Genomic DNA, 27,941 nt, shown 5'->3' on the forward strand with positions numbered 1-27,941 from the left:
GACGCACAAGTTGGAGAACGTAGCTTTAGAGAAAGCACTTTGTAAACAAGCTTGTTCTCATCCATTGTTTGTCTTAATCTTTCACAATTAATTAACATTAAGTCTTCTAACCCGAAAGAACATAAGTACGCGAATAATCTTGTTTAACATCCGGTGAATTAATGAACCTGGAGCTTAACTACAAGCTGTAGTTAGCTGTTAGTTATGGTGAAGCTAGCATGGTAGCTGCTGGTTGCTATGGATGCGTTCAGTATCGTTGAGGATGAAGTGGCTCTGGAGGGTCTGGACGGGATAACCATCTCCTCTCTGTGTATACGACTAGAAGATAGGAAGCCCAAGTTTCCCCTCAAGCTCGACGACTCCACCAAGGAGCTCCTCTGGAGGTATCTGATCAGCAACACCGACCTGAAGGTCTATCAGCTCCCGAAGGAGAGAGATGACGTGCTGCTGTTTGACAGGTCAGTGGGTCGCTATGGTTATTAAGATCATCCACACACCTGCTGTAAACACTGTAGTGGGACTTCCTTCCAGAGAAACACACTCAAAACACACTCAGTTGGCAGTTTATGAGGTCCATTCAGCTAAAATTAAGTCAGTCTAATAGAGTGGTTCCCAAACTTTTCACATCAAGGACCCCTAAAGATGAGATGAGATGAGATGATGAGATGAGATGAGATGAGATGAGATAGAACTTTATTAATCCCGAAGGAAATTCTTGTGCCAGAGAATTGCTCAAAAATACAACAAAATTACAATAAGTTCAAGTGTATAAAATAAAAAAAGTACTATTTCTAGCACCAGTGCCTAATAGAATAACAATTAAATAAGATACATTTAGTAAAATGAGTAAATAAGATAAGATAAGTAAAATAAAAAAGGTATAGTAAGCTAACAAACAGAAAAATAAGTAATATTGCACATGTTGGACATTAATATTGAACATGTTGGACATTAATGTTGCACACAATGAACAGTAATATTGAACATGTTGGACATTAATGTTGCACACAATGAACAGTGATATTGCACATGTTGGACATTAATATTGCACACAATGAACAGTGATATTGCACATGTTGGACATTAATATTGAACATGTTGGACATTAATATTGCACACAATGAACAGTGACATTGCACATGTTGGACATTAATGTTGCACACAATGAACAGTAATATTGCACATGTTGGACATTAATATTGCACACAATGAACAGTGACATTGCACATGTTGGACATTAATGTTGCACACAATGAACAGTAATATTGCACATGTTGGACATTAATATTGCACACAATGAACAGTGACATTGCACATGTTGGACATTAATGTTGCACACAATGAACAGTAATATTGCACATGTTGGACATTAATATTGCACACAATGAACAGTGACATTGCACATGTTGGACATTAATATTGCACACAAGGAACAGTAATATTGCACATGTTGGACATTAATATTGCACACAATGAACAGTGATATTGCACATGTTGGACATTAATATTGAACATGTTGGACATTAATATTGCACACAATGAACAGTGACATTGCACATGTTGGACATTAATGTTGCACACAATGAACAGTAATATTGCACATGTTGGACATTAATGTTGCACACAATGAACAGTGATATTGCACATGAGAATGTAAAAAGTAGTATTGCATATGATATTGATATTATATTTGTACTCAGTATCCGTTTTTTTCAGCACACTAAACTGACACACATTAGATCACTGACCTCCATCTGATAAGATTTTAGCTTTTAGATGCAGTATTACAGAAAGTGTATGAAACCCATGACCAAAATAGTCATACATTCTGTCATTGTGTTACTTATGGATGGAATTATAGTGAAAATACATGATTCCCCTTTTTGCTGGGACCCCCCTCAAGGACCTATGGGGGACCCCACTTTGAAAACCACTGGTTTAAGATAAGATAAGATAACGTAAGATAAGATAAGATAAGATAAGATAAGATAAGATGTTCCTTTATTAGTCCCGCAGTGGGGAAATTTGCAGTTTTACAGCAGCAAAGGGGATAGTGCAAAAAACAAGATGTAATAGATAACACAGTAAAAAAAAAAAGAGCTAAACAAAGTGTAACAAAATATGCACCTCTACACACAACAAACAGCTATATCCGTCTGAGAATAACTAATAATAATTAATGTTGAATATGAATAATGAATAATGCTGTGGGATTATTCCTTATTTCATGGGCTATTAGGGGATTTATACTTTATTATTACATATTTGTATAAAAAAAAAACAAAAAAAAAAAACTACTGATTTGGAGGTCGTTTACCATGGCGACAGTCAAAGTTTTGACGCTTCGAGGCATTCAGGTCAGCCCTAAAAAAAGCATTTAAAAAAAATGACTAATCGACTAAAAGAATCCTAGTCGACTAAGACCAAAAAGAACGATTAGTCGACTAATCGACTAAGAAAGGGCTTTAAATCCCAACATCAGTCGTCAACCTCACTAATGCTCGTGTGCAAATCCCTAAAGCCAGGTTAACAAATCTTGTGGGAAAAGAGTTTTTTTGTGCTATTTTTCATAAACTTCATTTTGCACTCTTGAAGTGTGGGTACAAGGAACATTGTGTAAAAAAATTTTGATATATATATAATATTTTTCTTCATTAGAGAGTTCAAAGTCAAGTTTAAGAAAGACATCAAGTAATTTGTAGGACGTTGTGTATGTTCCAGTTGCCTCTTTGTTTTATAGTTTTGTTGCCCTGATGTAGAGTTTGTGTTTCCATGCATGTGTGTGTTTTCAGGTTTAAAGACATCGACCCAGAAACAGGCATTGAAACAACACAGAAGTTTTGTGACACACGGAAAGACGCCTACCCGATCCAAATTATTCTAGAAAACAAGAGTGGGATACAGGGCTCATGTGCACTCTTCAAAGAGAGGACAGACATCACTAAGCATGTCCGCTCCAAATCCTTCACCCCAGTAATCAGCTTGAAGGAGGCTTTGGAAAGGTTAGTAGAGTTTCATTGGTAGTATATAAACACACATTCACATTATTTTTCAATTCAAAATTAAGACATACAAATATCTAAGCTTAGACCACAAAAGTTATTCAGTTAATTACATTTTAGAAAAGTTTATTGCAACTGTTCATTTGTCTCATTCCCCCCCTTCTCTCTAACCCGTAACTCCTCAGATATGGCCGAAAGCTTGTTGTTGTGGCGTCTCAGACGCTGCGATTCAAGACCCTGATTGGTGTCGAGAGCGATCCTGATTTGAAACTGAACGACGACTCTTACTGTGTGTTGGAACGAGTGGGCCGAGCTCGATGGCAAGGAGAGCTCCAGAGAGATTTGCACGGATGCTCTTTCAAGTACGCGTACACACTCATTTATCACGGCGTCGTTGCTGCTCCGTGTTTCCTCTGTGTCACGAGCTGCAGTTCAGATGTTCACTGTGTAACAGCCAGTCTTCTGTTTCAACAGGATCGATGCTCGAAAGTTGCACTACATGAGGAAGAGTCTTGTCAAATATGGACTCATCAGCATGCAGTCTCACGTCACTCGAGTGAATTCAGGACAACAACAACACTCCATTCTTCTGCTGCTCAAACGCTTCCATGTAAACAGGTCTGTTTATGGTGTCTGTGTGTCAACACTGTCCTACTGTTGTGCACATAGAGAGAAGTGATTGGGTGAATAACCTGCTATTGTAATCTGTCTAATTTGTGTACAGTGAAGTCTCGGGCTGGGTATCAAACCTCAATAGCGCCACCATCATGTTTATGACCAAATACTTGCAAAACTAAAAACATTCCCATCAGCCTCAGCTACTTTCTGTTTAGTACTATTTAGAAAATGTCTGCATCCTAATACGCTATACTGAGATGGTGAACATACTGTACTAAGCATGCCAACACAAGCATTTAGTTTAAATCAATTGTATGGTGGTGCGATTTGATATCTTCTTTACTTATTCAGTGTTTATTCAAATAAAAGTCTTGCTACTTTTAGATTGTTTTAGGCAATCTTCATGCATGGCTGCTGCTGCAATATTTAACATTTAAGAACGATGGCTTCTTTTGTCAAATAAAACAAAGGGTTCTCTAGAGAAACATGTTTATATACGTCAAAGTAAGGTTTCCAAAATGTATCCTTTTTGTATTGGTACCAGTGGGCAACCTCCGGGTCTGAGAAGTAAAGTCAATGATGAAATGCCTTAAACTTGCATTCGTTCTAATAGCCAGCAGGGGGCGACTCCTCTGGTTGCATAGAAGTCTATGAGAAAATGAGCCTACTTCTCACTTGATTTATTACCTCAGTAAACATTGTAAACAGTGGCGGCTGGTGGATTTTTTTTTGGGTTTTGCCAATCAATTTCAACAAACATCCTAGTACGATTCAATGCAAAAAAAGGTATCAAAAACGCATTACTACTTTGCAGTTACATTTTTATCATTTATTCCAACACTGACATAAGGACATCTTATTCATACAATTCAGTATGTTAATATACTAGTGCTTGGCTGTTCCATTGTCATGCCGTTAAAATGGGCTGTGAGAGAAGAGAAGTGGAGAGAAGCGAGAGACGAGAAGACAAGATCACGCGAGAACTGACATGAGCCCTGACGAGAACAGAGAGAGACACACGTGAACGTGCGCGCGCACACCATGGGCCAAATCAGTTTGGCCCTCCCGGAAGTCTTTTTTACGGCGCTGATTGGATGAATTGTATGTCATTCATGCTTGTAATCATATATCTTTAATCAGTGATTGGCTGTACTGCTTATTAGACCCGCCTTCCTTGGGCCAAATCCATTTGGCCCCAGAAAGTGCACGTGCAGCAGAGCAGCTGAGAGGTGCACTAGCAGAGAGTTCAAGGAGGAAAGCAGATATTTGGCGCAGTTATCCTATTTTACAAATATTACGGGTATATTCCATAGGTCAAAAACACACATATTGACAATTTTTAGAATTTTTAGAATTTTTATAATTAATAATTTTATAATTTTTTTTTTTTTTTTTTTTTTTTTTTTGGTGGCTCAAGGTGGGTGGGGCCAGGCCCCGTGGCCCTCTATTGGCCGGCCGCCACTGATTGTAAACATGAGTTTATGGTCTCAATCACTAGTTTCAAGTCTTCTTCAATACAGCATGATGTTCATTTAGTAAATTATGGTCCCATTCAGAGTCAAATAGACTATAAATGCTTTATGCTTTAGGGCGTGGCTACCTTGTGGTTGACAGGTCGCTACCACGGCGTTGTCCGGTCTGGTAGTTGTCCGTGTTTTCGTCTTACAACTTTAACCCTTTCACAGCGTGTTTTCTGTTCATGAGAGTTAATTATAACATTTTGGTCACCTAAAAATGTCTTAATCAGCATTCGGTTGTTCTTAGCTCCACCCTCTCGTATCACTTCCGGTTGCAAAAAACTAAGATGGCAAAGTCCAAAATGCCAACTCAAGACTTCAAAACAGCAGACCACAAACTAATGGGTGATGTCACGATGACTACGTCTACTTCTTATATACAGTCTATGATTGATAGCAAAATTCAGGCACTAGCATGGAAATATTTCAAACAGTACGCAGCAATAGAGACACAAAGCAAACAGCTGTACATTACAGAATTGGACAAAAGGGAAGCTGCCTCTTGGATAAAATGAATGACTAGACTCATCATCAGTGCTTCATTTTTAAGAAAAGATGAAATCATGTCCCCTTCTCATCTGAGTTCACTTGAGAGAAAAGAGTCAACTTATCTTCAGCTGAATGCGTCTTTTCTCCAACACAGACATGCTGCTGAAGTCTTTGCAATACTGAAAATGTTCAGAAGGAGCAAAGCCAATGTTTGTGCTTTTACAAACGTAGTATTAAGATTTAGGAGCACCTTTATCTGTATCCTCTGTCACTCATTGTCTTTGTTTCTGTCCTGGAGAAACTCCTCTTAACCCCCTCTGCTGTTTCAGGAGGTCTAAGTATGACCTACTGATGGAGTACGTGTCCAACCTCCTCCAGCAGTCGCCTGGTCAGTTCGCCACTCTGCTCACACTCAAAGAACAACTCAGTGTGAGTATCTCCCTGTGAGCGTCTGTTCGTCTGTGTGTGTGTCCGCCTTTCTCTTTGTGGTAATAACTGTGTGTGTATTCTTGCAGAATGTGGATGACCGTACTTTTAAGCGTGTATTTCAATACATGCGAACTGCCAAGTTGGTTGAGTACTGCCAGTATCCTCTGGAGGACTTGGATCCCGGCGCCGGGCCCTGCACCAACAAAAAAGGTAAATGTGCCTCTGAAGCACCAGTGCGTATGCATATAGTTACATACATATTTGTATAGACGTATGTATTTAGATATGTTTGTATGCGGATGTATTTGAGTGTTTACGTCGCCTATATTTTCACATATGTATGAAAATATTCAATTTACTGTCATTTAAAACAAAGAAACGCACATTTGCAAAGTTGAAACCTGTGATTTTTTTTTGGCATTTTTACTTGAAAAGTTACTTAAATTCGTAACTTAATTAAAAAAGTTGCAGATCACTTTCTGTTGTTTGACTAATCGATTAATCAGCTGATAGATTCAGCTCTACGTTGGTGCACAGAACATGCCAGCTGCTCTGCTGTACAGCAAAAAGTATGTTTGGCATAGGTGTAGTCTAATATGAGATATGACAAAAAGTTCATAAAATCACAAGTTTTGTGACAGAAATATGAGTTACTAAAGGAATATTTTAAAATAATGTTATTATTTATGTTACGCATCAAAAATTAAATGATGAGCACAAAAGTTCATTCCTTGATATGAAAATAATATCTTGACAAAAAAATATATTATTTAAAGGTCCACTTACTATCTTATGAAAAAGCTGGTTAAGGTTTTTCTTTTTCTCACAAATTTAAAAGATACTAAAATCACTGCAAACACACATTTAACTGATGTATATTATACATTTGTGGTGATTATTTGTGGCATTATTCGCCACATGTCTAACAAATGTGCTTCATCATTTCACTTTGTTCTCCAGGGAATAAAGTGACCGTTCGCTGTGTGAAACTGTTGAAGCCGTACACGAGGAAAGGCGTTGATGAGGACGATGAGGACGAGGATGATGAAGATGACTCTGGAGGGAGAAGAAGAGCTCTTCTTTCAGACGGGCGAATCATGGAGAACGATGTCCTGTCGCAGGCCTATCACATTGGTACGTTTCATCACTGTCCTGGAAAACAGATCTCGGGGATTTATTGTGCCAGGCAAATATTTTGGCAAGGCTTCATGTTGTTGTATAAGACTCTCCACTGCTGTCTTCATGTAGTTGGACATATTTTCTTTTGATATTTTACAAACAAGTATTTGCTATGTAAAGATATAGAGGAGTTATGTCTACCTGAGCAGAGAACAAAGTTGCTCTCTGCCTGTGTGTGTTGTAATCAGAGCATTTCTGCGCTTTGTTGACATAGCCAGGCCGGCCGTGTGAATGATGAAAAACCATGAAGCCTGAAAAGTGCTAGTCATAGTCCCCCCCAGTTTGTAAAGACTAGATTAGGACAATGAGAAGGCTTCTGTTCACCCTCAGATCAATGCTGAAAGTCAGCCCTTTACCCTCAAATCCATTGTTTCTATTCAGATCAAATGTTCAAGAGGACAGAGACGACGCAACACAGACATGCCAAGAAATTATTGACTGCGCCATAATTCTCTAAAAATAACGTACTTTGCAGATTCCTCTATTTTTAATTCTTGCCTGTGTTTTTTTTTGTTGTAATGCAGTGTTGTCCTGTGGTACAAAGGGAATCCCCCAGCGTAGTATCGGGTTAAGGATGAACGTCGGTAAGCTGGAATCTCGTATGATCTGCCGAAGGCTGGAGAGGGACGGTGTGATAAAGGTAAGACCTACTCTGTTAATACAACGTTTCCCAGATAGAGACATTTGCCATTTTGCCACCAAAATGAATTTGCTCCCTACAAAAATAACTTTTTTGTATGTATTACCTCTTCTGTTCAAAAACTGCTTCAAAATGCAGTGAAGTCTAAACCACTGAAGTCTGTTAGAATAGTTAATGTGCAGATAGAGAGATTGAAACATGTCTTATGTAATGGGAAGTTAGTTTGTGAATGCAGTCATGTTGGCAGTACACTCACAATTGTTGGATGTGTTTGTTTGGCTTCCCGCCCACGTGACCTCCACCAGAGGTCAACCACTACAAAGAAAACCCTTCCTCTGCGATGAACACCACCCTGCTCTTCTGCTTCAACACTGGTTGAATCAATGAGAGATTGTTCGGCGTCAGATAAAGTGTTCGTTTGAGTGGAAAATGGTGTTTGTTTGCTTTTGTAACTTGTATTAGATTGTATTATATTGTAAAGTGTTTTGCCCCTTCATAGATGAGGTGGACAAAATATAGGAATCACTCTCGTTTGATAATGTGGTGCATTACAACCCAAAAATGTACCAGAGAACTGAGTAGTTTATACAAAAATAGAGAATTTTAATGAAATGCAGTTTTTAATTCAGAGTTATTTTATTCCATATTGTGTTAAATTGTAAAGATGTTTCCATTTTTCTGGTCACACATTTTAATGTGTGCGATGTCTTCCACCCTGCAGGGATTCATGGTGGACGAGGGTCGGCAGAGGACGACAAAATTCATCAGCCATACGTGTGTATCTATAAACGAGTGTAGATTTCTAAATTCTCACTTTAACACTACATCATATTAAAAGATGTTGTTTTGCTCACTTGTCTTGACAGGTGTGTTGGTGTGAGCAATCAACTCCAGCTGTTTGCTAAGGAGCAGGAACGGCAGAAGCTTCTCTACTCTTCTGCACCACAGATATCAGCCGCTGCACCTCCCACCCCTAAAACACCATCGACCTCTAAGAAAACGGCAAAAGCTCGTGCAGGAAAGAAGATCCGGAAAGCAGGCGGAGGAGGAGACGAGGATGCAGAGGAGGCCGGGCAGATGTGTGGTGATGAAGAGGTCGATACAGCAAATGAAGGGTTGGATGGAGAGGGAGGAAAGTCAGGAGCAAAAAGAAAGACGAAAAGCAGCGTGAAGACTAATCAGACACAACCTGAGATCCCCATCGTACAACCTACACCAGCTGAATGTGAGTACTCATTAAACTATCGCACATTTCACAACAGTTGATACTTAAAAAGACAGCCAACAGAAAACACCACATCTATGACACATCTACTGTTGACCTGCTATCTCCCCCTAAAGACCCCCTGAATCCCCCTAAAAAACACAAAAACGGGTTTATTTATTACAGTTAGAGCTCTTCATGTTGTCCCACTTCTCTAATTTCTGTCATCACTCAGGTGAAACTCCAGCCAGCAGCAAATCCACGTCCAGCATGACACCTGACTCGGCGTCCACTCCCAGAGCAGGTAATTTTCAGAAATGGGCCTCAACACACTTCACTTCATCTACACTCCAGCAACAGACAAACTTTGAAGGAAAAATAATGTTTTCATTTTGTTCTCCGTCTCGCTGTCGACAGTACAAACTGAGAATTAGCTAATCTTAAACCTTAACTGATTTTGTTTGCCATTTTGGGGCAGCGGAAAGAGTCGTCACTCCTAAGTGTGTTTCCTTTGTTCTGTTCAATCATATTTAATCCAGACTGTCTCTTCTATCAGAACAAGCTGGAGGTGAGGAGGAAGAATCCAACTCAAGTCCTGCCAGCACTTTGCTTCAGAGTGAGGCATTGGATGAAGCCAATAGCCCAACGGACAACAACATTGTGGTTGTTAAAGATGTTTGCAAGCCGGTCAGTCTGATGGATTGCTTTCAGTGTTGTTGTTTTTCACTGTTTTGTTCCAGCTGTTTGAGATCAATAGATGAGTGTTGTAATTAACGGTTCAATCCGTCTCCTTCAGGCCCCGCCGCGTAAAAAGTCCAGATGGTATGTGGAGAGGTCTCATGAGACGTACCGCCTGTTGAGGAGGAGGAACCTGATCATTGAAGCGGTCCAGAACCTCAGAATCATCGAGGGTCTTTTCCCGTCAGTTTGCCTTAAATGTTATCAGTTACAGGGATAGTTTGGGTGTTTTGAAGTGGGGTTGTATGAGCTACTTAACCAGAGTCCGTGTATTACCTACAGTAGACGTTTGGTGACATTTGGAGAAACAGACAGGAGTACCAGCACAGGAGCAAAGCAATGTACTGCTGTGGACAGGGGGTGTCAGCAAAACGTATTTTAACCACCTAAAAGAAAGGCTCACCTAAAAAAATCAATATAAGTTTAAGTGTACTCTATATTTTGAATATTTTCACTGATTTACCTTCCAGTCAGACAGCCCTTACTGATGGAGAACTGAAGCCGTTATCTGTGCTCTCTTCAAAGCCACCAGACTCCTTTGACAAAAACAGTCATTTTACATCGCAGAATAGGGAGTTGCTGGTTTACCGCTGCCTCGATCGGTTAGTTTGTTTGTGTTACTGCGTGACTCTTAGGTGTTTTAAAGGGTTAGTTCGGATTCACCAAAGTCACAAAATAACACAAACATACTAACCAATTGAGGTAGCAGTAGACCTTTAGTTCGTGTTTTGCAAAGTAAAATTACTGGGGTTTTTTTCAAAGGAGTCTGGTGGCTTTGAAGAGAACATAGATGGATTTAACGGCTTCATTACCCCGTCGGAAAGGACTCTCTAACAGCAAGATAAAGCGCTGAAAATATTCTAAATATAGCATACACTTAAACGTGCTGGTACTCCTGTCTGTTTCTCCAAACTGGGGCCGTGCCGACCGCCATCTACTGTAGGTTATACACTGACTATAGATAGGTACCTCATACGACCCCACTTCAAAACACCCGAACTATCCCTTTAATTTCAAAGCATTTCATCACACAGTAAGAGAGGGAAGTAAAATGTCAACGTGCTGTCTGTCTCCAGGCTACAGAAGATAATCAATGATGACGAGAAGCAGGACGGAATCAGCTCAAAGTGTTGCAGGAAGACTATTCTACGTCTCGTCGACAGTCTGTCTAGAGAAGGCATACTGAAGGTTTACAAGACCACCATCATACAGGACGGGATCACCAAGAATGTAAATGCACACGTCACACCTTGGTGGTTAATTATATTTACAAGCCTGTAGTCATTTGGAAGTTGTTTGCTCTTTGATCGCATCCACTGCAAATAAAACTACTGACAACACATAATATAGGGCTATTACATACTTTATAGTGAAGGCCTCTTACGGTCTTGTTTATCAAATGAGTTATGAAGGCTGCTTTCACACCTGTAGTTGGGTTCATTTGGTCTGGACCAAGGGGAAAAATTAGACATTATTCCATTTTAGTTCAACATTGATACAATATTGAGGGAATCAAAATTTAGATAAAAACAAAAAAAGATAAATAGCAGTGTGTGGAGAGGAGATGGAGCAGAAAGCGCAGCTGGTACCCGTGTACCGATTGGGCAGAAAATGAGTACTGAAACTGTCAGTATCAATATGTATCGATAATTCGATATATTTTTGACAACACTACTAGAAAAGAGATACTAAGCCTGTCTGTTGGTCTTCTTCTTGCAGCTTGAGATGGTCGTTCATCCGTCCATTCAGCCCAACGATGAAATGGTGAACCGAATCATTGAACAGGTCCGCTTCAGAATCTCCAGCTCCTACACAGCTGTACGGTGAGTACAAACCAAATACTCTAAAATACGTCACTGAGAAATACGGTATGTCTGATTTTCCCAAACTGCGTGATTCTTTTGACTATACTTGATTTTGTCAGTTTTCAGTGTTCTGCCTCAATCCTGATTAATAATTAGTCTCTATTATCGAGCATGTCTTGTATCTTGTCTCCTGATCAAGCCTCTGTTCAGCTGTCTTTTGTCAAAACCAGCTTTTTCCAGTTACGACTTTTAGCCGAGGTGAAGACTACTGTAATTCTTTGTCTGTGGGTTTAGAACAGTCGTGTCTTCGCCGGCTGCAGTTAGTGCAAAATGCAGCTGGTCGTCTTCTGACAGGAAAAAGAAAACGTGATCACATATCACCAGTTCTGGCCTCCCTCCACTGACTTCCTGTCCGTTTCAGGATTGATTTTAAGATTTGATCGCTTGTTTTTAAGGTTTTAAATGGCATCACCTTATCTAGCAGAACTATTGCACCTTCATACTCCAGTTAGAGCACTGAGGTCAACCAATCAGATGCTACCTGGATGTCACAAGAACTAGACTCAAAAACAGAGGCGACCGAGCTTTTGCAGTGACCGCCCCTAATCTCTGGAACAGTTTGCCTTTTCATATTAAAACATTTCAGTCGCTGCTGAAGACCCACTTCTCCTCGCCGGCGTTTGATTAAGTTGAGCTTGACACCTTGAGTTTTTTAAATGTGCTATACAAATAAAGTTTGACTTGACTTGACTTTGGTCTTCCTCTCTGTCCCTCAGTCTGCAGCACGCTGAAGAGAAAGCCAGAGAACACGAGGATATGACCGGCAGCCCTTCTAAAGGCCTGAAGAGAGAGAAGAGCAAATCTGACGAGTTCAAGCCCACAACAGGTTCTGTTTCACAGTATGCTAGAAGAGCAGTAAAATGGGAGGACATACTTTGGTCTCACAGCAATATGAAATAGATAATAGAGAGAGAATTATGACCTGTTTAACTTCCTATCACTAGCTCTAAGCAGCTTATAATACATCATTAAAACTACGGATGCCAAGATTTTTAAATAATTAAAATCATTTGAATTGTGTGTTTTTATGCAAATAACCACTATAGATGACAATAGCAAAGTACAGTACAGTACAGTAGTGCGTACAGTACCCTCCCGTCCCCAAAAAACAGGGCTCCCCCAGGAGCTACGGTGTAATTCAAAAACTGTAATTTACCATGCATATAATGTATTTCATGTAAAATATGTCGAACATTGAATGACATCAGATCTAAATGTTTCCTTCATTTAGTGCATAGATTTCAAAAGTGGCAGATAAAATGTCTGAGTGGCAGACAAAAAATAATACTTACCTACCACAGTGGTAGGCAGTGAAAAAAGTTAATTTCAGACCCTGCCTTTAAATCTTTGTCCACCATTCATTGTTTTGTTCTTTGTCTTATAGTCCGGGGATTGGGGAAGACCTTTGGCTTCCAGCCTAAAATGCATCGTCTGCGTCTCGTTCATAACTTCCTCTGGTACCTGATATACGGACACCCGAACAGACACAACTCCACCGACTCCCACTCGACAAGTCAAACGCCAGGAGACCTACACAGCTCTGATCCCGACGCCAAACACGTGAAAGACTCCACAAACACAAACGGACAAACGCAGTCGTCTGAAAAAGATGCCTCCGGCTCTGCGGACCAACAAACTGCAGATTCTGCTTTGTCTAACTTGGATGTGACATTATCATCAAGTGATGAAGAGGAGGAGGAGCTGAAAGAGAAGTCGAAACCTTGTCGCTTTCAATCTGACTGGAAAGGTGAGAGAGCATCATGTGTGGGAACACGACTGTAGTAAAATGTTTGTGTCTATTTTGAATGAGCCGCGCATTTTGTTTCTTATAACTCCGTCAAAACCAATGCATGAGTTCTGCATACTGTTATATATTTACGTTCATGTACATACGCATATTGCAGTTATTTTAATTATTTGGACACTTTCAGGGTAGGAGAGATTTTCCCAACTAACCACCTTGATGTTTCTGTAATCTTCTCCCTGTCTCTGATAGTGTATGCTCATGAAGAGTCATGGAAGAAATTCGTGCCTCCTGTCCGTGTACACAAGGAGTTTGGCAGCGGCTGGGCGATGGTCGGCGACCTGCTCCTCTGCCTTCCTCTCTCCATCTTCATTCAGGTCATACAGATCAATTACAAGGTGAGACGTTCATCCCTCTTACCTTCTGTGAACTGTGGGGAAAAATATTTTCTCTTGTGGTGACCTGATCCTCATCTGTGCCAGATATTCTGTAGTGGTTATAAATACTCGTCTGTCCTCTTTCAAATCTGAGCAGATATACAAGATACACACCGACTTCAATCTGCTTTTTCAGTTAAAGTAGTGGAGAAGAGGAATTACATATCCACAAACATTAGAGACTCAGGAAGCTTTGCAGTGGTTAAAACTAAAGTCAGCACAAAAGTGTCACCACCAATGATTGCCTTGTATTTATTGTATTTATCATACTGATTCTATTTATTATCTCACACTGATGGACTTTTATGTATTGTGTTGTTTTATGTAGTGTATTTGTAGCGTCTACCTGCCCAGGGACAAAAGATGTAAATAAACTACTAGCTAACTCTGGTGCAATTACTTTTAACTCTGCGCTGCAAAAATAAGCAACAAATAAATGAATAAATAAATAATAAACTACTTCCTTGCAGTGTCGAGTAAATTCACTGTAACTTAAGTTGAAGACTTTTTGGCATTGCAACTAAAGAAAGTCACAGTCAACTGAAAGTCAACATTCAGGCCAATAGATGTAATAATGTCATGTAGTGCTGCAACAATTAGTCGATTAGTCGATCGACAGAAAATTGATAATCATCCATTCTGATAACTAATTAACTGTTTAAAGTAATTGACAAAAAACGCCAAATATGTTCAGATTTCTTCCTGCTTCTCAAACGTGAGGAATTTTTTGCTTTCTTCTGTAAACAGACATCTGAAGACGTCACCTTGCACCGGCAAAGTAGACAGTTCAATGTTACCTGCATATAGCTACACTCAGGTGCCAGTTTGTTGGGTAGACCTAGTTTAAACTAATGTAGTCTGATACAACATTACTGCAATAAATCCTTCATGAAATGTTGATTCAACTTTATGATCATTTTGGAGGCTGTAGTTTGTTCTGCTGTTAAACTGTATTGAGATGAGATGATTCTAATATTTAGTCTGCCCTCATTGATATAAATATGGTGGACAAAATAATAGGCATATAGGTGGACTTGATAAATTGAATGTAGATTGCCTCATAAGTTGTACATTTGGACATTTATGAGAACTTGTTGATTTCTTATAGTACAGCTTGCAACACATGAAGAAAGACACATTCAGTACATAAAAACATATTTGCTGACTTGTGTCGACAGGTGGAAGGACTGGAGGATTATCTCAACGACCCTGTGAAGCAACACCATCTTATCAGATCGCTGCCCGCCAGAATGAGAAGACAGCTGCTCTTTAAACGGTGACTTTCTTTCTTTCTCTCTTTCTTTCTTTCTTTCTTTCTTTCTTTCTTTCTTTCTTTCTTCCTTTCTTGCTCTCTCTGTAAAGCATCATAACTGTTGAATCTAAATGAAGTATTTTTGGGTTCTTTACATCAGGAAATACATCTTCTCATTTCATGAGAACCTGCAGAAGTTGACCTACATGGGTCTGATGCAGTTTGGTCCTGTGGAGAAGTTCAAGGAGAAAGATCAGGTACACAGCAACCACATCACAGAGAGAAAAGAGCTTCATCATCTGACTGCTGCTCTGATCCACTCAGAAAACACAGAATTTAATTTATCGTTTGCATCAAAATAGAAAAATATCATCATAAAGTTTGAAAGAAGGACAGAAGACAAACGTTATCCCTGATTTGACATGCTAAATTTAACATTTTTAAGCATTTACAGCATGTTTTTTTCCACTTTTTAATACATAAGTAGAGCATGTATACAAACATACAGTACAAGTAACATGCACACATCATTTACTGGAGTAAAAAACAATTTAATGGGCACCTCACCACAAAGCACAGGGGCTATCAGTATCTGTAGATTTAGCTATGAATGAATTGGGAGTATTAACAGCATGTGTTTTAAATATAGCATCAATGTTCCATCAGGGAAAAGAGGTTTATTACTTGGTCAAACTTAAGTAAATTCTATTTTCATGTGTCTCATATTTGTTCTCCACATCTGCACTAATCCAGGTGTTTCTGTACTTGAGGCGCAATGCCACCATTGTTGACACCGTCAGCGCTGAGCCTCACTACTGGCTGGTCACAGAGTCACCTGACAAACCATTTGAGAGGCGCCAGTACACATTGAACACCGCTGAAGACGTAGAAAACTACTGGTTTGACCTGATGTGTGTCTGCCTCAATACACCACTGGGTACATGCACATACTCAGACAAAAGCAGAATTACACAGCACTGGCAACCATATGGAAAATTATAATGTTCACTTTTTTAAGTTGTGCCCTCCTCTCTTTGTTTGCATTTTTTAGGGGTAATCCGCAATAAGAGAAACGCAGACGCAGAATTTGATCCTTCCTTTGTGCATGAACGCAACGTGTTTGTGGGACTGGCATACCTGCTAAAGTAAGTGGAGTCACTCTGCCTGTTCTTCTTCTCTTTTTATAAGGTAACTCAAAGAAGCTGAAATTTAAAATTCAAAATTCAAAACAAAAGTACAAATAGAGTTCGTCACCAGTGTGTTAAAGTAGCCCTGATGTATATGTGTATCAGGGGCTCTCGTGAAATGTGTGACGACGGGTCAATACCAGGAGACGGTAAAGGAGCAGCAGGTCTGGACTCTGAGTTCTTTGCTCATCTTAAACGCAACTGGTTGTGGACAAATCACCTTCTCAAGGTCAAAACGGTATGTAACAGTATGTATGTGCATGTAGTGAATAGACAGAGACAATATTGAATGTGGTCTAATGTTTGTCCACATGTATCTGTTTTGTGTTTTAGACCCCGAGTGGTTTAGAGGCGGCGGAGAATAAAATCCGACTGAAGAGCCTGCTGAGTAGAAACGCTCTCAGGATCGCACTTAAAGCTGGTGAGTTGCTGCTTGAAACATAATGAATTTATTCATTTAGAATGATCCCAGTCACTTCCACACAGTGAGGCACAGCTTATTAATTAAAGACTGGTATCGGATCGGTACTCGGTATCAGCCGATACCCAAAGCCCAGGTATCAGTATCGGTATTGGTACTGAAAAAGTCGGATCTGTGCTTCCCTACTTATGTTGGAGCTTTTAGGGTCTTACTCCCTCTGCTTCATGTTTACTAGCACACTGTCACAGCGCTCCTGCTCATCAATAATATACTTTTTATACATCTGTGTGTAACAGGAGGAACTACTACACCTCGATATCTGACTGCCAAGCGATCACTGATGACAGAAACTGTTGAGGTATGAGTTCAATCAATTTGATTTTATTATTATTTCATTATCTTTGTATAGACCTAGTTGCCAGTTTATTAGTTAGACAATAACAAATCGAGTGAAAGGTAGGAAAAATGTTTTATTTCTCTGTAGGGTCCTTTCCATAATGCTGTTAGACACTTATATTAACAATCTGAGTGTTGTCATTGGCAAAAACAAGCACTTTTAGTGGACGTAAAATGACGGTGAGGAGTTGCCCTGAGTGATTACATCAAAAATTGTTGTCCTCACTAGTCACCTAGACACAAAAACATGGAAAAATAGGGTCCAGGTTGAAAATGAATTACATTACCCTTTAAACTCAGTAGACTTCTTGTTGATATGTGTGATATTAACCCATCACAGATGACAATGGCGACGTTATTGGAGCTATTTCCATATATATAATTTTCAAAATGCTTCATTCACAGTTAAACCACAGACAGGTTCAGGATACAAACAGTACAAACTGTTGTTGTGTGTTTGTAACCAGGTGGATTTTGAGCCCGCTTCCAGAAACCAGAAGGTGGTCGGAGGAAAGAAACAGAAGAGGAAGAGAAGCAAAAAGGAGGTTGTCAAGGCCCCACGCAAGAAGAAGAAAGGTACAACATGAGCTTAAAAATGGACTAAAGATGGACAGCTGACAGACTGTGCACCTGTCTGATTGTGTGTGTTTTTTGTATTTCTTTGTGTGTTTAAAGAGCCAAAGAAACGGACCCCTGCTCACGACGAGGCGGACCACCGAGCTTTGAAAATGATGACCCGACAGAGAGTTTGCTGGTCTGTACAGGAAGACTCTCTGATGATGCTCTGCAGCGTGGCCGCACATCTTCTCAACAGCAAGGTACACACAAATACATGAAGTGGTGTCTAATATGGTGATACCCAACCTTTTCATGGGCGCATGTCTAGTGAGTATGGCCAATTAAACCAGAGTGTTTTTTTGTTTTTTTTATAATTTTTAGAGGTCAAATTATCCAGAGGCTTTCACACTGAGATTTGAGGCACATACGATACGTTAATATTCACTGTCAGTGTGATAAATCCCTAAATGATGCTGGTGACAGCGACTAGCATGGCTAGTTACCGTTAGTTTGAGTGTGAGGCTGCTGCAGTAATACAGTTACACATTAACGTTAAAGCAGCATCAGACTGTCGTCTCCAACTAAATCTCAGCCTATAGAAGAAGAATAGTTTTCTATTAACAGGCTGGTTATTCACAAACAACACTTAGCCCAACGTGATTCAATCAGATATGTATAGAAGTCTGGATAAACAATATCCCGCCACTGTGTTGGACGGCGGGAAGACTGAAGAGACATGACGGCGTTCAACCTTAATTTATTTAGGTATTACGAACGCTCAGGTTCAGGCAAGGTCGCAAAATAATTATTAGACATGTGTATAAAACAAACATTTGTATAACAAGAGATGAATGCGATACAAACTTGTCAAAATTACAATCCAAACACACGTGTTGATGTCTATGGGATCTACGGTTTTCTTTCCCCCAAAAGGGGGCGCGGCCTTGACTTTTTGCAAAGTACCCGTATGTGCCAGTCTGATGTATATATTGTAATCGAGATATGAAAGATTTTGGTCATATCGCCCAGCCCTAGTCTTAAATTATGAGCAGTGGTTTGTCTGGATCAAAACATCCCAGCGTCTTGTTAATGTGTTGCAGTTAAAAAGGCCATTCGTACCGTACTGTGTGGTGAGAGACCTGCTCCACGCAGAGTTTGAGATAGCGATGGATAAAACATCCGTCGCTGTCGGGCGTCGCACACGATACATCCTCAAAAATCCTCAGACGCTTCTGAACTACAGGTAGGTGCACGTAATAAAAACACCTGCATTTCTACATCATATTCGACATAAACCTGCCGTTGTATTCATCAACTGTGTGTTGCAGGATCTGTCTGGCTGAGGTGTACCAGGACAAACCTCTGATGAGTCTGTTGGAGGAGAAGAAGCCTGCTGATCCAGACAGTGCAGATGTGTGTTGTTTTTGTTTTCTTGGTGTTATTGTCGCTCTATTTTTGTTTCTTAAAGCTTGAAGTTGATTTATTATTAATTCTTATGTAAACTTTCTGTCTGTTTTGTTTTAGGATTGTGGAAAATCGTTCTCTGAATATACGCGGCTGCTCAGACAGAAGTTCAGCTCTGTTCTTCTTGCTTGTGATATGATCATATCCGACTCAAAACAGCAGCTCTTCTCACGGTAAGAAGAAGAGGAGGAGTTTTGACGTTCTGACTAGAAACCAGCGGTGATGGCCACAACCAGAAGCTGAGTGTAGTTTGTAATGTAACGCTGTATATGTGTGTTGCAGGTTCAAGGTTTCGACAATAGAACATGGAAACCGGGTGTCATCGACAGACGCTCTCACCTGGTGAGGATTCAGTTAGATTTTCTTCTGCTGAATAAATTAGAATTGTTATGGTAGAAGTTAATTGTTTGTTGTTTGTGTCTATTGCAGCACAGACGATATTCATGCCATAGTGTTGCATAACTTGATCCAGAGCACTCTGGCCATGACCAACTGTCAGATGAAGTCGTCTAGATCCTTTCAGGTACGGCCTTCTTTAATTCCTCTTGTTCATTAACCCCTTAAAAATCCGACAGCTCGCTGTGTCTTTCAGAGGTTTTAAAGCTAGACTGAAGGTACTGGTATCATATGAGACTAGAAACCCCTAGGGAATCCACTGGTACCTACCATGTCATGCTAGCTTGTTGGGGAAAACAAAAAATAGATAAATAAATAACGCTCCAAACTTATGTAAAAGTTTGGCGAGGAAAAACTAGCATGGCCATTTTCAAATGGGCCCCTTGACCTCTGACCTCAAGATATGTGAATGAAAATGATGATTATGATAATCACATGCAGTTTTTTTAATGCAGTATAAATGTGTTATTTTCGCCTATTCTAAAAATGGTGTATTTGAATATTTCTACATACAGGGGTCCCTAAACAGTCTGGAATTACATAAATTGGGTATCACTGTAAAGCTGAGACTCTTGTGGAACCCAACTGTATTCAAGTGTGATGATGTTAGTCTCCATAGTAGCCATTTCATTGTACTGAGACCATTTTTGGAAACTTGACCTCACTGTATAAAATGACCTGTGGTGACCTCTAGGATAATCACAGCCTCATGAAACTTTACAGCCACAAACTACAGACCTAGAGCATTCAGAGGATGGCTGGCTTTCCTAGGTAGATTGACAATAAGGGGGTTTCTGAGCAGTTTCCAGAACTGAAGTGCTCGCTACCCAATCGCCAAAAATTCTGCAATTCTTGCAGAAATCTCCAAATGTCAAACGTTTTTGAAACCAAATCACAACATGGCTTTTCTGTGGTGTTCCTCAAGGTCTTGGTGTCTTAATGTGGAATTAAGGAGGGATTAGAGCATGGGAATGGCCATCATATACTTCTATCATACTTATCATCATGTTCTAATGAGCCTTTCATGAGCAGCACAATTTAAAAAAAAGGTAGGAGACATAAAATGCAAACTTAAGAACTGTAAAATCACTTTTTAAGTTTAGCCATTAAATAGAAATAAATAAGAAATTACACAAATTCTACACAAGCGGGTCTTAAGCTGCTTTTTTAAAGGTGTCCATTTGTCCCCGTTTCCTTTTACCGTTCCACACTCGCAGATACAAAACACACACAAACCTCTGATTATCATCTGTTTTCTTTCTCAGACCTTCCACATGTACAGTAAGTACAACCAGGAGCTGCTGTGCCAGGTGTTCATACAGTGCAGGAAGAAGGGTTTGGTCAACCGCCGGCGTATCAATCAGTTTGGGCCGAAGAAGAACCGAGCGCTGCCCATCCTGCCCATGTCCTACCAGCTGTCCCAGTCCTACTACAGGTATATTACTGTCAATACTCTCATTACATGTATTAGTATTCTAGTATATATCATCTCTTTTACAAAACATACGAGGCCACAGTGTATCGTTGTAGCTTGCAAAGTACTGCTTATTTATTTTTATTTGTTTAGATATATTTGTAAGGGACCGTGTGCGGGACTAAATGTTATATTGATGTGTTGTCCCAGAGTTACTGTAGATTAGAGCTACTATTCATTTGCAGTCCTGTTATGCCATAAAATGTTCCAGAAATAATATTAAAAATAAATGTAGGCATTAATTAATTGATAAAATGTGACATATATAGATATTTTTGTTTTAATTTCCTTCTTTATTTATTTACCTTTGTAATAATTCCCCTATTTATTTATTGTAATTTATTTTACATACATTTACATGTATTTATTTATTTATTTATTTATTTATTTATTTATTTATATATATATTTTTATTTCCCTCCTCAATACCATGTGATAGAAACACAAACATGAGTTCCCTAAAGGAACTTTTTAGCTTCTGATGTCGTTCCTGAGTTTAGTTTCGTGTGAATATTTGGTGAAAAAGTAAGTCTTCTAAAATGTTTTGACCACGCCTCTCCCACTCCTTCCTGACAGATGTTTTTCGTGGCGTTTTCCTCACTCGCTGTGCACCGATTCTTTCCGCTTCTTGAGGAGTCTAATTAACAACAAGATGGAAGACGACCGACCCGTCACTGCGTTCTACCATGAAACCGAGAACAGGTCAGAGAACGGCGAGGATGTGATTGAGAAAAGAGCGGGGTCAGAGAGGACGAAAAAACAAAGCAAAAAGAAGGAAGATGGAGGAAGACCAGCAGTGAGTGAACCACAGGTACAACCAGAGAAGGAAAACAGTGACTCCTCAAAGGAAGGACAGAACGACCAAAGTAAAATGGAAGGAGAGGAGAATCTGAAGGAGGTGAACGACGACAAGGCTGAGGCGACGAGCAAAGCGGATGAACAGAAAAACCCAGAAGATTGCCTCACAGCTGGTTGTGGTGAAGATCCATCCAGCAAAGAGCAGACTGACGATCACCTGCCCAAAGAAGAGCCACCAGAGGCTGCTGCATCAAACGCAGCAGCTCGAGCTCCAGAGGAGCCTCCAGATGTGTCGGACATGATGCGGTTCTCTATGGACTCTCCAGGTGGAGCCTGTGTGGTCTCTCTCGGCCTGATGTCTCTGGGCCTGCTGAGTGTCTACATGTCCATACCTAAACAGATGGTGGTGGTGGACAGCAACCTGGTGGACAACGATGTAGTCAAGAAGTGAGTTGTAATCTGTGTGCGAACATCACTACATGTTACTTTCTCTTTCTTCTTCTTCTTCTTCTCCTTCTTCTCTTTCTCTTTCTCTTTCTATTTCTATTTCTTCTTCTTCTTCTCCTTTTCCTTCTCTTTCTCTTTCTTATTCTTCTTCTTGTTTTTCTTATTCTTATCCTTCTCTTTCTCTTTCTCCTTCTCCTTCTCTTTCTCTTTCTCTTTCTCTTTCTCTTTCTTCTTCTCCTTCTCCTTTTCCTTCTCTTTCTCTTTCTCTTTCTCCTTCTCTTTCTCTTTCTCTTTCTTCTTCTCCTTCTCCTTTTCCTTCTCTTTCTCTTTCTTCTCCTTCTCCTTCTTTCTCTTTCTATTTCTCTTTCTCTTTCCCTTTCTATTTCTGCTTCTTCTCCTCCTTCTCCTCCTTCTCCTTGAAAGTTTTCAATGTGTGGAGTTGTTCATGTTGTTAAAAATATAATAATGTTGAGGTAAACTGGCTTTTCAGTATGGCAGCTCTGGAAGAAGAGGACGATGATGAAGAGGACGGTGAGGAGTTTGAGGGGAGAAAAAAACTAGAAGTGAAGGCACATCAAGCGTCTCACACCAACTACCTGATGATGCGCGGATACTGCTTTCCTGGAATAGGTAGAGTTTGAATTTTTCACTCACTCACTTTTGTTAGATGAATGTTTTCTGCAGAGGTAATGTGTCCATTTGTCCCGCTTGTCTCTGGTGATGGCAGAAAGTAAAGTTGGGCTTTTAGCAACATCATTTGAATCACTTTGCACTGGGTTAAAGAGAGTAGAAAAGTTATTTAGCAACAATGAGTTTTTGTGTAACAGTACAAATGGTTTTAGTTTTTAATTTTCTCACAAGGACCATATTAAAACATATTAAACAACGTTTTAAAACAAGCTATTATTAAGCTCCATAGTTTATTTACAGGAACAAAACCCAAAATATTGAAACGTAAATTTGACTTGGATACAAACTTAGCCCAAAAAGTTTTTTGGGGGGGTCCAGATCCCCACTAGGGGTCGCCAAAGCTTCACCAGGGGTCGCCAAGGCCTTCTTGATTTTAAGGGGAGTCAAATTCAAAAAAATATCTATACATTTGGACGATTTTTGTGAAGAAAACTAAAAGATAGTTGGATTATTATTTAAGATATCTCCGGGGCAATATTCACAGGAAATAATCTGCTCATTCATCCTAATTTTTCTGTTTTACACAAACTTCCTGTAGTTATTGCGTTCAATATTTGGGTTAATTTTACAGTTTATCAGTTGTTCTATTCTGTTATTGTTATGCATTGACTATAATAAATGTCACTTAGTCAGCATCGTCAGTTTAAGGGGGTCCCTTAAAGAAAAAGGTTGGGAACCACTAGATTATTTGATTAGTTGACATCAGTCATTTATCAAGCAAAAATGCCAAACAATCTTCTGTTTTAGCTCCTTAAATGTGAATATTTTCCGTTTCTTTCTGTTTTATATCATAAATTTAATATCTTTAATAACTTTTGCCCAGACGATTATTTGATTATTTAATCAAATTAAAAGATAGATTAATCTGTAATGAAAATAATAGTGAGCTACAGCCCTGTTCAGATTTATAACATTGTGATTTTGTTTCTAGTCAAAATCCGTAACCTCAACACCACTGATAACATCGTGGTGGAGTCGTGTATTATGAGGCTGCAACTACGCAACACACCTGCTCACAACGTGTTCAGCATGGACGGTAAGTATTAACAACGCGTATAAGACACGTACAAACACTGTTTCATCTGCAGAAAGTAATACTTTATTTCCTTTTTTCTTCCTTTCTAGACTCTCCACCTCTGGACTTGACTAAATGTGGTCCGTCCCTACTGCCCTCCATCCTCACCTACTCCACCCGCTCCTCCTCATCCTCTCCAAACAGTGTGAAGGAGTGTGAGAGCCGTTTGATTCAGCAAAGAGGATACACTCCTCAGGACATTGACGCGTGTGCTCAGCTCAGGAGGAGCTTAAATGCAGCTGGTGAGAATGGTTTGGATACACACGATCTCTACCAGACTCATCTACACCTGGAGGAGCCACATTCTGGACGCACCAGGAGCCTGCAGCAATACATGAAGGTAAAATTAATGTACGGCTGTTCTGCAAAGTCAAAACACGGTACATTTGGTCAAAAACATGTCACGACATCTGTTTTACTATATATAATATATAAAAACATTATTATGCAATAGAAATATATAATTTCAGTGATAACAGCATGTAAAATGTACAGTAACTACAAAATAAAGCTAAAAAACAAAGCAGTCACTGAGTGCTCTGCCAGAGAGCAACAGCTAAAACAAGGGATCTAAATCAAGTGAAAGGTAGCCCGGGAGATAACACCACAGATAGCCTTAGCTTAAGCTAAATTAACTTCTTCCCATTGACTGAATAAAAGAAGTGGACGTAGCCTCCAGGTCTGAGAAGTGAAGCCAAAGCTGAAGTGCCTTAAACTTGCATTCTTTCTAACAGCCAGCAGGGGGCGACTCCTCTGGTTGCAAAAAGAAGTCTGATTGTATAGAAGTCAATGAGAAAATGACCCTACTTCTCACTTGATTTATTACCTCAGTAAACATTATAAACATGAGTTTATGGTCTCAATCACTAGTTTCAAGTCTTCTTCAATACAGCATGATGTTCATTTAGTAAATTATGGTCCCATTTAGAGTCAAATAGACCATAAAGCAGGGTATGCTTTAGGGCGTGGCTAGCTTGTGATTGACAGGCGGAGTTGTAGCAATGCATATCCCTTCCCATCGCCACCCTCCCGTCCAATTATGGTCACTTCTGGCTCCAAAAAAACAAGATGACGACGACCAATATGCCAAACTCGGGTTGTGTCTAGAAGGTAACCCAAAAAATTGCGAAAACTTCCAAAAACTCTTGCGAGACTCGCTACCTAACAACCTATCCTAACTTTAACCATTTGAGGTCAATGCCTAACCTTAAAGGAAACTACACCCATTTTCAAAATGTATTCATGTTACTCCTGTGGTCAAAGACAGTCCAAAAATATTAGCAAACATGAACAACTCTCTGTCTAGTTACAGTCAATAGTCTATGATCGTACACTTGCTGTTTACTGACAGGTTTAGTAAACGATCAGTGTCCTTGTTTCTACTTCTTCTGTTCTTCTGCGTGATCTTTAATTTTCCCATTTTGTTGCAGGAGTTACAAGAAGAAGGCCAGGTGTTAAAAGTCGGGAGTTTGGGCGTCCGTTGGGTGCTCATGCAGCACGCCGATCCGTGGCTGCTGACTGTAAACACCAAGCAATGGTCCCAGTCACGCTTCACATCTGACAGACTCCCCTTTTTGGAGAAAGATCACAACATCCCCTTCATGCGCAAGAGATCCAGGCGAGATGTCCGACCCGGGGCCGGGGAACCGCCAGCCAAAAAATCGTCTATGGACAAACAAGAAGGCGAGGAAAGACGGGACGTAGAGGGGTTGCCGAGTGATGTAACAAGAGAGAAACTGAATGAGGAAGAACAGCTGGAAAAGCAGAAAGAGAGGGAAGATGAGGGAAGTGGAGACAAATTGTTGAACTTGGAAGGGGAGGGAGGAAAGCCGATGCAGCCGGAAGAGGAAAGAGAGCAGGAGGCAGGGCAGGAGGCAGGGCAGGAGGCAGGACAGGAGACAGGGCAGGAGGCAGGGCAGGAGACAGGGCAGGAGGCAGGGCAGGAGGCAGGGCAGGAGACAGGGCAGGAGACAGGGCAGGAGACAGGGCAGGAGGCAGGGCAGGAGGCAGGGCAGGAGGCAGGGCAGGAGGCAGGGCAGGAGGCAGGGCAGGAGGCAGGGCAGGAGGCAGGGCAGGAGACAGGGCAGGAGGCAGGGCAGGAGGCAGGGCAGGAGGCAGGGCAGGAGGCAGGGCAGGAGACCCTGAAAAGGAGACTTCGTAGATGCAGAGCGGACAGTAGAGACGATGAAAGAGAGGAAGAAGCGTGCTCTCCATCAACAGCTGATAATGAGTAAGTGCAGACTATGACTAATCGTCTAATTGCAGTTAATCATGTACTTCCCTTTCCTGTGTGTCATCTCTTATCACCAACCTCTAATCCACACAGTGTGAACGTGAGTTTCATCAGCCGGCCGTGGCGCATGGTCGACGGCAATCTGAACCGGCAGGTGTGTAAAGGCATGCTGGAGGCCATTCTGTACCACATCATGCACCGACCCGGACTCACGCAGCAGACGCTGGTGGAACATTACCAAAATGTGTTGCAGCCAATGGCGGTGCTGGAGCTGGTGCAGGTAAACAGAAATACTCCCGCATACATAAGCTCACCTGGGTATCAGCTGATAAACTTGTCTCCAGTTTTTATTCATAAGTGATTTACATGTGAACATTTTACACTAACAGTAGGTTCTCTTATGGCTGATACATTACCCTTTACCCCTGTCTCTTCCACAGGCGCTCATGGACATGGGCTGTGTGACGAAGAAAACTCTGGTTAAGGCTCCTAAGCCCTCGCTGTTCGCCCGCCGCTCTGTGCACCAGACAAGCAGCGAGACAAAAGCGAAGATTGAGGAACCAGACGCGGTGTATTACGAGCCCACCATCAGCTGCTGCCTGCGGCTCGGCCAGATGTTACCCAACGAACGTCACTGGAACTACTGCCTCCCGTGAAAGTAATCATGGACCTTACCTGCTGTCACGTTGGGTACATCATGAGGCTTTTCAAGTTTAATTTTACAAAATGGTTCATGTCATCAGGTTCTTTGACAGATTTCACTTCTGGTTTTACAGAACAAGGATTTCTTTGTACATTTTATTCTTTGTGGATTTTTTTTTTTTTTGTAATTTTTTGTCTTTGAATTAAAATGAATAAGTCTGTGTTCCTTTTTTGTATGCTGAATAGCTTTGAAATTATTAATAAAAGTGTATTACATAACATTCTTGTCTTATATTTGTTAGATCTGGGATGATATGCTCATCTCTCGATTCGATACTATCACGATACTTGGGGGCCGATTTGATCTGGCGACGGGTTTATGTTCCAAAGCACAAATAAATAACCATCAGACACTCAACAGATGATTTACTGTGGAGACAGACGCTCTGCATTTCATTCATTGCATCCAACGGGCAGCAGTATATATTGTTGCAACTTTTATTTTTTTCCAACGTGTATTTTATATTTTAGATGAAACACTGAACCGCAAGCTGCAGTGTGTTTACCGCTGCGACCACCAGCAGCCCTCCTACCATGTAGCAGGTATTTAGACCTACAGTGGAAACGCAGACAACAGTGGGCTGAAGGAACATTTTAGTTCCTTGAAAAGTAGTTCCAGGTACTAAAAGTCCCGGGAACATTTGGTGGAAACCAAGCTAAATATCTCAAAACTAAAATGTTAATACATTTGCCTCTGTATGTACAGAGAGTTAAAGAGCTTAAACACATTGATATTTGAATAACAAATCACTTTACAAATACAGTAACTTGGTAAAAGGAGTGAGGCCAATTTGGCCAAAGGAAGGGCTAAAATTGTGTAGCTTGAGTCCACTTTTATACAGCACTCTCCCTACATGTAAAATGGCAACCGAGGAAGTTTTGTTGCTAAATACTGCAGAGCTTGTTTTTGTAGTCAAGTAGCCTAATTTAGCGGTTCAGATGGTTTTGTAATCTCTGACATACAGTGTCCTACAATTTCCTGAACG

The 27,941-nt window shown here is 40.4% G+C and overlaps 1 protein-coding gene across 1 annotated transcript; it reads left to right on the top strand.

Moving 5' to 3' along the window:
* gtf3c1 (general transcription factor IIIC subunit 1) lies at nt 1-27,176 on the top strand. The gene is made up of 41 exons (XM_074629740.1): nt 1-458; nt 2,793-3,002; nt 3,188-3,364; nt 3,477-3,620; nt 5,956-6,055; nt 6,142-6,265; nt 7,016-7,189; nt 7,759-7,874; nt 8,596-8,648; nt 8,741-9,099; nt 9,314-9,382; nt 9,635-9,765; nt 9,875-9,999; nt 10,893-11,046; nt 11,536-11,639; nt 12,398-12,507; nt 13,066-13,428; nt 13,678-13,823; nt 15,041-15,138; nt 15,275-15,371; nt 15,868-16,051; nt 16,166-16,259; nt 16,407-16,539; nt 16,635-16,722; nt 17,019-17,080; nt 17,586-17,694; nt 17,794-17,936; nt 18,777-18,919; nt 19,005-19,089; nt 19,201-19,313; nt 19,423-19,482; nt 19,570-19,663; nt 20,802-20,971; nt 21,587-22,255; nt 22,746-22,885; nt 23,877-23,981; nt 24,071-24,360; nt 25,451-26,014; nt 26,147-26,250; nt 26,347-26,533; nt 26,694-27,176. Exons 1-41 carry the CDS (start codon nt 238-240, stop codon nt 26,907-26,909), a joined length of 6,828 nt encoding a protein of 2,275 aa, XP_074485841.1. The 5' UTR covers nt 1-237; the 3' UTR covers nt 26,910-27,176.
* Nucleotides 27,177-27,941: the final 765 nt, after the last annotated feature.

Source organism: Sebastes fasciatus, chromosome 3 (assembly GCF_043250625.1).
Source record: "Sebastes fasciatus isolate fSebFas1 chromosome 3, fSebFas1.pri, whole genome shotgun sequence".
In the NCBI taxonomy this organism is placed as follows: domain Eukaryota; kingdom Metazoa; phylum Chordata; class Actinopteri; order Perciformes; family Sebastidae; genus Sebastes; species Sebastes fasciatus.

Bases quoted from the DNA above. Each gene is read 5' to 3' on its own strand.
- gtf3c1 (XM_074629740.1), top strand. From the start codon at position 238: ATGGATGCGTTCAGTATCGTTGAGGATGAAGTGGCTCTGGAGGGTCTG. The intron at 3,365-3,476 runs GTACGCGTACAC...CTGTTTCAACAG, and splicing joins TTGCACGGATGCTCTTTCAA to GATCGATGCTCGAAAGTTGC. The intron at 19,314-19,422 runs GTAAGAAGAAGA...TGTGTGTTGCAG, and splicing joins AAACAGCAGCTCTTCTCACG to GTTCAAGGTTTCGACAATAG.